This window comes from Bolinopsis microptera, chromosome 12, assembly GCF_026151205.1.
Source record: "Bolinopsis microptera isolate Bmic1 chromosome 12, MBARI_Bmic_1.0, whole genome shotgun sequence".
Lineage (NCBI taxonomy): Eukaryota > Metazoa > Ctenophora > Tentaculata > Lobata > Bolinopsidae > Bolinopsis > Bolinopsis microptera.
This window is the reverse complement of record NC_087083.1, coordinates 8,004,576-8,019,406: the sequence shown is the minus strand read 5'-3', so window position 1 is coordinate 8,019,406 and position 14,831 is coordinate 8,004,576. Positions and strand designations below refer to the sequence as shown.

At 38.0% G+C, this 14,831-nt stretch overlaps 2 protein-coding genes across 3 annotated transcripts in view; one reads left to right on the top strand and one right to left on the bottom strand.

Annotated features, from left to right (window-relative positions):
- The window catches only part of LOC134824607 (neuroblast differentiation-associated protein AHNAK-like), a 92,494-nt gene that overhangs the window by 10,099 nt on the left and 67,564 nt on the right, over positions 1-14,831 (top strand). The window lies entirely within an intron of this gene.
- Positions 1,090-13,965, bottom strand: LOC134824304 (uncharacterized). The gene is made up of 6 exons (XM_063836128.1): positions 13,896-13,965; positions 11,494-11,602; positions 10,721-10,837; positions 2,602-2,765; positions 2,100-2,507; positions 1,090-1,749 (listed from the first exon to the last, which is right to left on the bottom strand). Exons 1-4 carry the CDS (start codon positions 13,948-13,950, stop codon positions 2,651-2,653), a joined length of 396 nt encoding a protein of 131 aa, XP_063692198.1. The 5' UTR covers positions 13,951-13,965; the 3' UTR covers positions 1,090-1,749; positions 2,100-2,507; positions 2,602-2,650.

Here is a 14,831-nt window from a genome sequence, read left to right as displayed (position 1 = left end):
AGCTCTTAGAGCTAGGTATCTGTGTCTAACGTATCGTCATTTGTGTGTGTACTATCTTGTAACCTGATATCTGAAAGAGAAATTTCCTGGTGCTTGGTAGCTGTTATTGTTGACTTCCTGGTTCCCATGGGAACTTTGAGTTGGCAAGTCCCAACCTTAGTACTCAACAAGAGAGCACACCACCCGTTAGTGCCAACCAGGCCACACCACGTGGAGGTTCGGAGAGGATTTCGTGACCCCAGGTAACCAGGTAACCAGGTAACCAGGTAACCAGGTAACCAGGTAACCAGGTAACCAGGTAACCAGGTAACCAGGTAACCAGGTAACCAGGTAACCAGGTAACCAGGTAACCAGTTATTAGTTTAATAGTTATTAGTCGCATTATTGTTTCTAATGAAAGGTTTTTATGATTCTGTGTATTGCGAAAAGGGGAAAATGCTCTTTTTAGTTAAGCAAATTGTTCACGTTTTTATGTCACTACAACACATTCTGACATTCATGTTCTGAAATTATTTGTTATATATATAGTATTAAAATTATTAGTAAAGTATTAGTAAAGTATTAAAACTCAACTTTTGAGTAAAGTATTAGTAAAGTATTAGTATTAGTAAAGTATTAAAACTGAACAGGTGTGTTTGGATAGCTACACCGACTGTGGAAACTGTTACACGGCAACTGTTGACCTGCTGGGTCTAAAACTCTTCAAGTTGGGGTGTTTGGATAATATAACATTAGAGGAGGCGTGTCCGTATAATTACTACATCCAGGCGTGTTCCGTGGAGACGTGTAAAGATGATCATTGTAACAGGGGGATAATGGAGAGAGCTAAAAATGAGTCTGATAATTCTGGTGCTCTGAGGCTGTCGGGGAGAGTCGTGGACTTTTGGGTCGTTTTTAGTATTTTCAGTATGGTAGTTCCTTTTATTGGGAGATTTTAGAAAAATGACATACCACGATCTTACCACGAAGTTGATAACGCCGGACGGCCGGAGCAGAAGTTATGATTGATCAGAAATTTCAGTTTCGGCATTGACTGTTGTTTATTTTTGTTTGTCATGGCTTTTGGAATTAAAACTGCTTTTTATTGAAAAAGCTAAAACTACACTCTAAATGTTCTACATTTAATTGAATTATTGTTATTAGAAAACCAGTTCATGGAAAACGAATTCACTGCATATATCATAAGGGTCCATTAAAACAGTATCTACTTCTAGTTCTGGTTCTACTTCTACTTCTACACGACTGTGAACTGAGTAGTAAAGTAATCCTCGAGGTCTCCCTTCCAGGTGTAGAGAGATATTTCAGCGCTGACAGCTTCTCTAACAACCTCCTTCAACTCCGGGTAGGTGTCACAACTCCCCATATCAACTGTAATCCTCTCTCCAGTACCCCTCTCAAACTGGAACATATACTGGGAACCAACTGCTATTGTCATTACAAAGTCGAATCCTCGTAGGTCACTCAGCTCGGTCCCCCAGGTTCGGCAGCTTCTGATTCCAGACCAGAGTCCATCGAAGTAGAAACGTGGAGATCCTCGAATATAAACTTGTCCCCCGCTGCTTCCACCGTAGAAAATGAAGTTGGCCTTCCCTATATGGTTCCTTTTAGCGTCGTATAAGTGCACACTGGCTGACAGATACACTTTACTATCCACCACTTTGTGCTGTGTAAAGTTTATTTGGAACTCTATGGGATCTGTACCGTCAATTCTGATTGTTTTAGATTTTGCGTTAAAGATGGGCCTCCAATCTGAAAATTAAATATTTAGGATTTCAATAGATGTGGCGGGCAACTGCTCTGAAAATTGTGATAGTTTGACTTGTTAACGACACGATCTTTTTGCTCTTCTGTTGCAGAATCAAAATGTTCTTTGTTTGAGTAACACAAGAATTTCGAGGAATAAGGAAGCGTTATTGGGCTGTAAAACCAACTTAAATCTTTTTTTCGTGCAACGTTATAGGTGAGGAACAGTCACAAGCGCGGCAAGTCATAATATTATCTTTTCTTTCGAAATGACCATCGATAAGGATCAAAATTAAAACGATTAAAATTATAACGGTGTCAGAGACGCAGGCCTAAAGACAAGCATTTAATATTACCTAGACAGGGATCAATGTTGCAGTCTTGATATTCCGAATAGTCTCCGAATAGTCTCCATCCACAATTAGCTCCTCCATTTGCTGGGGCAGGGTTGGAACAACTTCTGCTTCTACTTTGAGATCCTCCTCCGCATGCAACCGAGCACTCAGACCAATCCATAAAGTCAGACCATCCTCCGTCAACGGGGCAAGGGTCTGCATTGCAGTCTTGAGATTCCGAATCCTCTCCATCACAATTAGCTCCTCCATTTGCTGGGGCAGGGTTGGAACAACTTCTGCTTCTACTTTGAGATCCTCCCCCGCATGCAACCGAGCACTCAGACCATTCCGAAAAGTCAGACCATCCTCCATCAGCTGGCAGTTCGATCTTTGTCCACTGGAATCCGTTGCTTCCTTCTCGTAGCGCCACTGAGGTATCTAACGTTCTATTGAATTTCAAGTCTGACAGACTAAGAATTAGTTGAATGTCAAATATTAGTGCAAATATAAAAATGTCAAGAACCAGCGTTGGCTAGAGCAATGTCATCTCGTTGTGGGAATCTAGCAGCAATCTATTCGTCGTTGAAGGAAATTTTGTATTCCGAATCTAGGACCTCAATTGTGACTTTGAAGACTTTGCCAGAATATACGACGTGTCTCTTCGACGTGTTTCTTCCGAACGCTGGTCTAAAAATAACGTGTTAATACCGAAATCATAATGTTGGCAAATATTTAATATTTATTAAAATAATAATATGTATCTCTTCATTATTTATTAATTAGTCTAGTGCATATTATTTTTTAGTATATTTAGTATTTTGTTTCAGAAATAGCGCATTTGATGGATTTTTTAAATGAATGTTTCGAATCAATGTCAATCAATAGTAAAATTTTGCAAATGGACAACTTGCATGAATTGAACGAAATTAAAGATATAGCTGCATGCAATAGTGTATGTACTAAGAGCATCAACTTGCGGGTGAACATTTTATTCTCAAAACCCAATATATTATACACCATTGGAAAGGTCTCATTGAGTAGAGTCATATGGTACCAAGTTTTGGGCAAATGGCTGTTCCTAGCGAAAGTTATAGCCCGTCAAAGTTCCAAAAATGACCATTTAAAAAATGGGGCGGGGCATCGTGTTCTTAAAGTTTTTGACGAATTTTTTTTACAGCATATTGTTTATCACATTTTTTTACACAAGATTTGCTGTATGCCGTAATTTTATTTTTTGATATTTTAATCAAAAATAATTTTTATTTGGATTTAAAAGTACGCGCTACGCCGCGCAGTTAGAAATCGCAATAAGGAGATTTAACCAAATATTTTGTTGCGCAATTTTTTTTTCTCATATCAAATTTCCATGCTCATGTCGCATTTTCGGTTGCATCAAATTCAGCTGACGTCCACAACATGAAGTTTAAATGATCACACTGTGAAATTGGTTTGAAAGTATAATGCAAATATTCTTAGTTCTGGATAGTAATAGTATGTATACACTTAAAGGAAGAATCCAGGGTTTTCCCTATACTATCCAGTATTGTCGACTGTTCCAAAAATTTGAAGATATGGTTGAATTTACTGTTGTTAATGTTTATTGCTCTAGTCTGATGTATGCAATGGAATCACGATGATTGGTATCTATCTAAAAGCATATATAATGTGTAATGCAATTCATTATAGAATAAATGCAATTAGAAGTATCAATACCAGATCTTATCTTACTAGAAACATGAACTGAAAGCTATAATACTAAGAAAAGCTAAGCACCGTTACAAAGTGTAACACTCTACTCACCACAGTAGAGTTCAGGGTGACTTTGCTAAAGGGGAAAGATTGGTTAGAACAGTTAAGATTCTCCGTAGTCCTTAGTGGTTTTCCAATTATCCTCATTCTGAGTGTCATGATATGGATGCCCTTGCAGAGGAGGTGCTGGGATGTTTCTGCTTCTCCTGAAAGTGTTCACAATCTTGTGTCTCGAAGTTGACGTTGTTAAACTAGTGGGCTGTGATCTATCCTGACAGTGGCCATGTCAGCCATCTGATGTGAGTTCCAGAAAAATTTAAATACCTGTATTTATGTTTGTGAAGGAACATCTCAAGTGTGATTTTCCTGTCACTGAGTTTGGCCTAATTGGGAGAAAGGGTTCTGGTCCTATGGGGATGTTGTTGGATTGATCATCCCTTGCTAATTCGTCCGCTAGTTCTTTACCGTTACTCCTTCATGCCCTGGAACATCCAAGTTCTACTCGATGTGAATACCTATTGAATTGAGTTGGTCTGAGATGTTCAGAACGAACCCAGGCACGTAGACAGGGGGGGGGGGGCTAGTGTCCCCTAGACCGTAGGAAATGTCAAAATCTATTTTGCAAAATTTTCCGGGGCCTGCGCCACCCTAGCCCCCGCCAAGTGGCTCCGCCCCTGGGCCCCGCTGGGCCCTGGGCCCACGACCTCCGCCACAGCTTGCTCGCTGCGCAGCTGGAATGGACGCGTTGGCTCGCCGACAGGTCCCCCCCCCCCCCCCCCCCCAAAGAAAAATCCTGGCTACGTCCCTGAACGAACCTGGAGTTAAAACTGGTGCTGTTAGGCGCTTTAAATGCAGCCTGGGAATCTGAGAGGAATTAATGATTGATGGGGATCCTAAGTTATCATTAGTCCAGATACTTGCCATGTCTAATGCAAATAGTGGGTACTATTTTCTCAATGAAAGTAAAGGAGGATTGTCTGTCCTGTATTGTTACCATCTAACGTTGGGCTAACAAATTGAATCCAAAGTTTGAGTAATGCATTCGTTAAAATTTTGATGTCCTAATATTTGCATCCCTGAGGCATTGCATTGTTGTTTGTTCCTGGTCCGATTATGCTTTAGTGAGCTATGCTGTCCACCAGGGTACTGTAGATCTAAGGGTTTCCCGTGTAATGCGACAGGCTATGATAGAGCATCTTTGGAGGATGTCCAAGATGAACTGTTTTCGAACGTTAAGAACTTCTGCTGTATAAACTGATTAGAACCAGTAATGGTGTCAGTCGAACTCTGCTGCTATTAGATGATTGTAGAGCGTTTTGTCACACTTCAATGAAGAGTGTGGCAAAGCTAACCCGGTCCCCTAATCCTAGATTAAATGTGATGGCCTCAAGATGAGCCCTTAGCTGTCTAGCTGAGATGACCTGGAATATGGTCACTGGAGGGAGAAGTGCTAAGGATTCTCGCTATCAGTGTGTCCTCACTCCTCATAGTCAGAGTGAGAGATTTGAAATCCCTAACTCTGTCTTATCACGAGCCTGTGTCTAGCGTGTGTCAGCCCTTATGCATTACCTGTCTTAACTGAAAAAGACCTGAATAGTGGTTACTTGAGGGAGTGCAAAGACTACTAATTATCAGTGTGTCTTTGTAGTCAGAATGAGCGAATTGGAATCCGTAGCTCTGTGGTGGGTGACTTCGTTGGGACCTAAAAGCCGAAGGAGAATTTCTTGGTGATTTAATAGCTCTTAGAGCTAGGTATCTTTGTCTAACGTGTCGTCATTCGTGCGTGTACTATCTGGTATCCTGATATCTGAAAGAGAAATTTCCTGATGCTTGGTAGCTGTTAGTGTCGACTTCCTGGTTCCTATGGTAACTTTGAGTTGGCAAGTCCCAACCTTTGTACTCAACAAGAGAGCACACCACCCGTTACTGCCAACCAGGCCACACCACGCTGAGGTTCGGAGAGGATTTCGTGACCCTTAGACTAAAGTTATATGTATGACCACACCCTTTATCTCACTTGTTTTAAGATATCTCTGCTTCTGATAAGAGCTAAACTTTCGTCTTGTGTATTTAATTTTAAATGATCATGGTTTTAGAGTCTTCAGACTTCGGGTTGTTGTGTTTTCAGTTCAGACCCCATTTTTACACTCTCACGAGCATCGATTGACACACTTCATACAAGATATCTCAGCTTCGGTCTTTTGATGGGAAATAAGTGGTTATCTTGGTCATTACAATGGTTAGAATCATCTCAACGAGATAAACAAATTGCTATGAGTTTTCCAACACTAAGTCTAATCTACTCTCTAAACATGCATTCCTAGAATTTTCACGTTCAGCCTGTCTTGTAATCTTTAAGTTAAGTACCCCTGTTTCTGATCAGTCTAAGCCCGCACCTAGTGTTGATAAAAGTAAGCGCCCAGTACTTGATATATTTGATTTTGAACCGTCCTCAGGCTTTAAGAGAGCACAGCCGTCACAAGCTGGTGCTAAGCGTAAGAAGATTAAGGTTAGTGCAGAATCAAAATCAACTTCAGTATCTAGTAACTGGCTCACTCACTCCGACACAGGAAGACTTAGTATGTATTCGGAGCAATATGATATTTTTCAAAGTTCTAGTACATGGTATGATGATATTATAGTTAATAGTTATAGCAACATGTGTAAAATTCATCGTTCCAACTCATTTTCATTACAAGACACTTGCTTATCCAGACATCCAGTCCTTATAGTTATAGTAGTTTTAGTCCAGTTGACAGTAAGTTTATCCAGATAATTAATCCTAGTAATTTACATTGGTTCTGTATATCTAACGCCCTTACTTTCATAAGTGAACCTCATGTTGTAGAAATTTTTGATGCCATGAAAACCTCAGCTAGTTTAGAGAACAGTACTGTTTTAGATAAGTCCATCACTCACTGTATTCTTAAGTTAAGACCTCTCATTACTTTAGTTAGGTATATTGATACGCAGGTGCAGGGTAATTCTTATGATTGTGGTCCTTTGGCTTTAGGTTTCTTGTGGGCATTATCTAAGGGACATCATCCCCGTCAGTACGAGCACTTAAGAGCTAAGATGGTAAGTTCGTACGGTACGTACCTTTAAATTAGCTGTACGGTACGTACTAAATAAAGTAGGCTGAAAGGTTGAATCCAGTTGATAGCAATGGAAACAAAATCTAGACGCGCGGTACGTGCGACAGAGAAGGGGTTAAACCCTACACTGAAGCGGAATTCGAACCTATGAAGCTTATTAATCCGTCAATATACTGGAAATATTTTGGAGGAGAACTTTTTCTGCTTAAACAGTTGGCCCAAATAGTATTCAGTGTTTTAAGTTCTTCGTTAATTTGTGAGACCAATTTTAGAGATTACGAGTATATTATGGACAAGCGTAGATTAAGGTTGCGACCTGAGCTAGCTGAAAAGCTGGTGTTCGTATACTGCAACAAAAGGATGAAGCTTTGAGTTTAACGATAATTACAAGTAGTAGTAGTGTACAGTGTAGTACCGGTTAAGAGCGATCCGGTACACACATTTTCCTCTTAAATCTTTTATTGTTTTAACCACTGTGTTAATTTTCGACTTCTATCTCAAAAATTATGATGATAATACTAATCAAAAATTGCAAGTAATTCACTGAAGTTGATTCTAAAAATTTGAAAAAAAATTGTACCTTACAGTGCCTGTACGGTACGTACCTTTAAAAGTAGCTGTACCGTACGTACTTAAAGCCCTGTACCGTACGTACTTGCTTAAGAGGCCCAATGATCCGCTCTAAGGTAAGGCAAAGCTTCATAGAGAATAGGTTTGTCCCTCCTACCACTAAGCCTCCTAGAATGCACAATAAAGTAACATTGAGATCTTTTAAACTTGATTTCAGGTCTAAGTCTTTCGTTCATCAGTCTTAGGCGTTAGAATTTTCTGAATTGCAGTACATTGTAGTATCTTACTATATATAAAGCGAGACGATATATATATATCTGTGCCATTTTACTGACACCACGGCATCAACTTTAGCGCGACTTTCCGCAAAAACCGTAAAAGATATACAACTGGAACTTTTTTGGCTGGGTTACAAATGCTTTAATGGCCTTCAAATCAGCATGAAAAAATAAAAAATTGGCCAAGGAATAATGATTTTAGAGCCGAAAATTTGGAGCCCCAAGTGGTGTCAAAAACGCCAATTAAATAGGTAATAATTATTTTAGTATTTTGAGTCTTGACACCGTTTAGCGTTATATTATACGGGTTCCTGCTAGTATATATAATATATAGTATTCCAAGTTGCATCCTAGATATCATGAAAATATACACCTAAAGATGAATCATGTTTTTCATTCGATAAATTTGCAAATGTCAGCTTTTCGAGTTTGATATATTTCGTTTAGCCTGATAAAATAACGTTTCTTGACTTCTCAACTGTCAGATTTGAAAAATAACTGTACGATCCCCATTTTCACAAATTTTGTTTACACTCTGAATCTACGATTACGTGCGGTCGACGAATTTTCACCTAACCCACTTCAGGATGCAAAGATAGATAACGTTGAAAGACCATTGCTCTATTGGTTTGTATTTTGAACTACTATCATAATAATTACTGGATGGAGTTAACTGTGAAACTTAAATTATTTATTACTGGCAATGAGAGATATGATGTAATTTTGAATGTGATCTGATTGTTTGTGCGGCCAACTGGTCGTGAAGAAAGAAGACTGCGCCTTCTTGTCCTGCTACAGAGTTCCTTCTTCCCCCTTCTCCTGCTGGATCCAGACAAAGCTTACAACAGTTCCAGAATTTGATAACAACAGTTCCAGACAATGAGTTTCAAATCAACAAAAGCTTAGATATTTACGAATGGGACAAAATAGCTTGTTATAACTAGCTAGGGAGCACCTATCAGCACTTACCTAACATCCCCTAATCCCCTATCTTGGTATCACTACCTCTTTAGAAACCAACCCTAATTCTTCTTCCGGGCTCCCATACCTCCTGAACAAAATGATAAGCAGCTTGTCGAGACTTGGAACTGGATTTGCTCTCACTTGGAACTGGATTTGCTCTTACTTGAACTGGATTTGCTCTCACTTGGAACTGGATTTGCTCTCACTTGGAACTGGATTTGCTCTCGTGGGATCAAAAATGGATCCTTCCCAGCCTACTATCCTTACCCACAGCTTCACCTCTACCTTCCTCCAACCTTGCCTGGAACTTCATCCTACTACTGTGCTTAGTTCTTTTAGATCTGCGTTTAAATTATTATAACCGAGTTAAATTATTTTGAAGGTATTGAAGTATTGAATGATATTATGATTGATGTTGTGCGAAACTATTACTACCGCTTTATTACTGCCAATTGCTGTTACAATTTGTAGAAACTGATTTATACATTTGTACATATGATATCAAAAAATCAAATCTCAAAAACAACAAAGTAACAATCTGCTCTCTTTAATTATTGAAATCCATCCAAGTAAAAAGTTGTATTACCAGAGAGGTTAAATTTAAATTTCAAACAACCTTGTCTACAGCTTCTTGGAAGAAAATGGAACCGGATTCTAGTGGACGTTCTGAAACTAGTAGGGCTACAAAACTAAGTTGGAACACATCTTGTTTGAATACTGTTGAACCAAATTCAACTCTCTGCAACAACACAAGCAGACAAAATTTCTCAAAATCCGTTTTATCTGCTCAACTGGTTCTAAATTCTTGAATCCAGCCAAGGGTATAATGGGTGTTCTGGGAGTGCTAGGGCCACCAAAATTTGTAGGAACACTATTAGGGTCAATACCAAACGATTCCTACCTGTTTTGGGGCAATCCGACGAGTTTTAGAAAAATGTTCATTTTTGTCCATTTCGTTCATTCCATGACTCAGGGAATCTTGGGCGACTATTTTGACGTCAAAATAGTTAGTAAACACATCCCCCTACACCGTACAATCATCTCCAGCACTCTGCAGCCCCTTTAACAGACTGAAATGACCGTATCAATATCGGATACTCAGGAACCAGCTTTTTGATACGGAAATGGAATCAAGTCTCTAGTGGGCGTTTTGGGAGTGCTAGGGCCACCAAACTTTGTAGGAACACTATAAGGGTCAATACCAAACGATTCCGACCTGTTTTGGGGCAATCCGATGAGTTTTTTAAAAAATTTCATTTTTGTTCATTCCGTTCATTCCATGACTCAGGGAGCCTCTGGCGATAATTTTGACGTCAAAATAGTTAGTAAACACATCCCCCTACACCGTGAAACCATTTCCAGCACTCTGAAATTACTTTAACTGACTAAAATGACCGTATTAAAATGCCTCAAAAACCGTATCATCTGGTTCCACAATCTCGGATTCATCTTCTGTATTGTAACGCGCGAATTAATAATTTGTAGACAAACTAGCGCGCCGGGAACCATGCGGAATACAGATTGTCTCTTTACGTAATTCAAACTCTGATGACAAAATAAATTGATTGTGACTGTAATAATGGATTAAAAATTACGGCATACAGAAAATCTTGTGTAAAAAATGTGATAAACAATATGCTGTAAAAAAAATTCGTCAAAAACTTTAAGAACACGATGCCCCGCCCCGTTGTCTAAAGTGACAATTTTGGGACTTTGACGGGCTATAACTTTCGCTAGGAGCAGCCATTTCCCCAAAACTTGGTACCATATGACTCTACTCAATGAGACCTTTCCAATGATGTATAATATGTTGGGTTTTGAGACATAAAATGTTCACCCGCAAGTTGATGCTCTTAGTACATACACTACAACAGATGTTGGGAAAATCTTTTTCAAGGAAATAGTTTACCGCATTAAGGTATTTTAAAGAATCATTTTTGTCGGTAAGATCCTGTTTTATAATAATAATTATGTCAAGAATCTATACCTGATTGCCTTCTGCCAAGCTCCGTTAATCTTGTTGTTTAGTAAGATCCGGATCGTGTCCTGGAATGGTCTGAAGTCCACATGAAGAATGTTGACATCATCACCGATAATATTGACACTGAAATTATTTGCGTTGATTCGAACAAAATTTTATAAATGGTTTTGCCACTTAACTTTGAAAAATTGTTTGCAGTGAATAATAGCTTAATTAAACTAAAGCTCTTTAATTGTTGCACAAACAATAACTGATCTAATGTCTAAGTCATATTAAAAACCCGCTATTTAGTATAAGTATATTTGACCAAAACCCCTAATCATGGGTAGAGTGGACCGCTCATGCTACTAGAAAAAAACACAATATATAATTTTTTTTTTTTTTAAATGTTCAAATGTTCAAAAAAATGCTACTAGAAAAAAACACAATGAAACGTAATATACAGTATATATATATATATGCTATATAGTAGTCCGAATAGGGTTCACTTTAAACGGGAGTTTTTCACAGGGTGAGATCTTATTTAAAGATGAATGTTTTCTAAAATAACGTGCTGATGTGAGTTTATATGCGTAATAACTTAATAAGCATTAAAGTCAAAGTTATAAATAGTCGTGGCGTGAGCGTAAATCAAAATATGAGCTAGTCGTCATAAAGAATGATAACATTATTCTATTGCAAATTGTTCCTCGCTTCCGATGTTAATTGTAAAAGATCTAAATGTTTATTGTTTATAAACATGATAGCCTGAGGTCCCCAGGTAAAATATAGATACCTACTTGAATTTTGTAGTGTCATCCACGTAGATTCCCCAAGCCGAAATGACGTCCCCGACCTTCAGTGCTCTATTTAAAGGGTAACTCTCTCCTGATGTGGCATCAATTGGAGCTGAAGTTGAAAAATCAATAATAATTAAGTCAGAAATAATATTAACTGAATGAGAAAAAAATTAATATTCGAAATAATATTGAATTAGAAATAATGTGCGCACTAAATGGATTGGTTTTTGGAATGTTTTGTATGGTCAACAACTCATTTTTCGTGAATTTAATAAAAGGCTAATATGTATTCATAATCCTGTGGTGCACTATGACTAATTCTAAACATGTATTTCGAATACTCTGCTGTTTTCCTGCCGTTTGCCTATGCGGTCATTGCATGCTGTAAACTCATGACCTATGCTATAAATGCATGCTTCAAAATAATCGTAAATCATGTGTAATTGTATGAAAACGAACTAATTATTATTGAACGCAATAAGTATGATTAATCATAGTTGGTTCGTGCGCACTAAACGCACTTTTAAAACCGAACGCACTTTACCGTTACGCAAGAAAACTTTTTTTAAACGCACTTTTAAATCTGTTTCTAACAAATCAGTGCGTGAGCACGGAAAAAGTGGAGAAACTTGTATATATCCACGGTAATCTGCGCAATATCAGTGCATCTGAAAAGACTGGTGCAGCTGCACGTGGTAGTTCTCTTTTACACAATTACCTGGGGACCTCAGGCTATAATGTTCATAGAGATTCGGCGGAATGACAGGCTGAGCACGGAATGAGTATGACAGGCTGAGCGCGGCTCAGTAATTTTACACTACCTTAGTAAGATGTAGGAATGAAGAATTTTGTCATTTTTTAATTCGTAAACCTCGTAATGTATAAAAGGCAGACGCACTTTATCGCACTTAAACGCACGAAAAAATCTTCACGAACTAAACGCACTTTTCCTGTGATTAATTGACGTTATTTATCAAAAGAAATTAAATCGCTAAAAATAACTAAATTGATCCCGCTACCTGCCAAGAACTGGCCTGAATTCTTGAAAGACCAAGGAATGTAGCAATTAGCATACAATATAATATGTTATAACTTATAGTTTTAGCTGTTGAAGGTATCTTATTCTTTGGAATACAGCCTACCTAAGTTATTGAGCGACCTTGATTTTCAAGATTTTTCTAAAACCAACCTGAATCGATGTATTTTCGGACGCTGATTCTAAATCACCTTCATGACATATGGTTAAAATGCTCCCCTGGCGAGGATATTGGCGAAAAACTGTTTTGATCACATGACTTGAATACATATGGAAGTTGGTCTAAGTTTTTATTTATTCTTTACTATATTTTGTTTAACTTTAAGACAATTTGACTGCCAAAGGTTCGAGCCTGTTTATTTGATAGGTTAATTTGACTTTATGACAATGAGAAACACGGTTGGTTACTGGGCCATTTTTTGACGGTCAAAGGTTCAAGTTTGTTTAAGTGATAATGTTAATGACAGTCGACTATGACAAGAAGGGATATAGTTTATCTCACGATCGGAGGGATTGTTAAGTTGTTTTAAGTTAACCAGATACAGGAGAAGAAACGGGAGCAGTGGGGGGGGGGGGGTAACAGGTAAAGTTACGCCACTGAACGGGAGGACTCACGTCGATTTACGACAATGAGGAACGGAAGAGTATCTAATGATAAAGAAGTGGTTGTTAACCTGTCTTTAGAAGCCGCGAGAAAAGCTCATCCAATAACAACGTTTATGACAATAAAAGCGAATTAGACAGATATGGGAAGGACTCGCTTACATGGGGACCCCAAGCTATTATGTTCATAAACAGTGAGGACTCGCGAGACTTTGGCTTCGATCCAAGTATTGATAATAAAAGATATTGGAAAGGGGCAAAGAAACGGAAGCGATAAATACAGGTCTACTCGAAAAACATGGACGGTTGGAGAACAACCCTCGAGCAATAACCAGGGCAAGCTTTATATAAACAAGGATCTAGGGTCAGTAGGCAAGCTTTATATAAACAAGGATCTAGGGTCAGTAGGTACGTTGGTTTGGTAGACAAAAACTCAGACTCGGAGCTCAAACTCAGTGACTCTTGTTTGATTGTTGTGTCGAGTATTTGCTAGTATTATTCAACGTCGTAGGGAGATTTTGGATAGATGCAATTGCAGGATAGTAGCCTGTTTACATCAGAATAGAGAGGCATAGGGTTTTGAATAGTCCCCAGGGCCATCTAGATCAGAGAGTGTGTTTAAGTAAGTCACGTGATAGTCGAGTAAAATCCAAATCGTCATATTATTGAAGTTTAGAAAATAGACCCACCTGCACAGCTGCTGACACAGACTTAAAAGCATAAAAAAGTGAAAATTAGAATTTAATTGATATCTTTAGCTTACCTCTTGAGCAGAGTCCGAGGAGTCCAAGACCAATGATAATATGGAGGCTTGTCATCTTAACTATTTGAACGGTAGGTATAAAAACGATAGTAAAATCATTGAAAATGAATTTCCTTCACGCTAAGTATATTGCTTGAGCGATAATTTCTCATCAAAGTAAGTCAATCCCTCAGAAATGACCTAATATGTAAAAAAATAATTGCACGATATTGAGAGCAAAAACAATGACAAAAGGTTAATAACGTATTAAATAGAAAAAAAGGCGCAGAATGGTCTATAAAAGATCACTTTCAGAAAAAAGATCCTTCTTTATTGATCTCAGTACTATAACGGATTCATCTGGACCGGACATAGCTGCTAGATAAACACTAAACAGCACAGCCACTTTCTGAATTTTGTGAGGCTTTGCTTATACTTATAGGCCAGTTGTGAGGACAATATTTTATATTGTATCACCTCATCACTGAACAGACATGTAAAAAATTCCACCTGAAATTAAAACTTGTGAGATTTTATTTTACTTCGACAACTCAATTATATTTATACGTATAACTATAAGTATATACAAAAAAACACCCTGGTTATATAAAGACTAAACTGGTACATAGTATTTAATGTTCGCGCTATAATTACGGTGATTTATCTAGCTTCTAACTCAATTATTTATAGTCATGAGGTCTGTAATTCTAACGCCAGCATTTTCCATTACTTCGATAACTCAATTATATTCACAAAACGATGTCTGACCATAAAACTAGATCGGAGTTTAACATATAATTAATACTATAATCATGATGATTTATCTGAACATTTTACAAGCTATTGAATTTCTAAGTGCAGACATGTGAAAAATTAGTGAAATTAATGTTTTATTTTACCGCGACTGATATTATATTATATCAGGGTGCAGCTTCAACGTCCGAGCAACTCAATAGT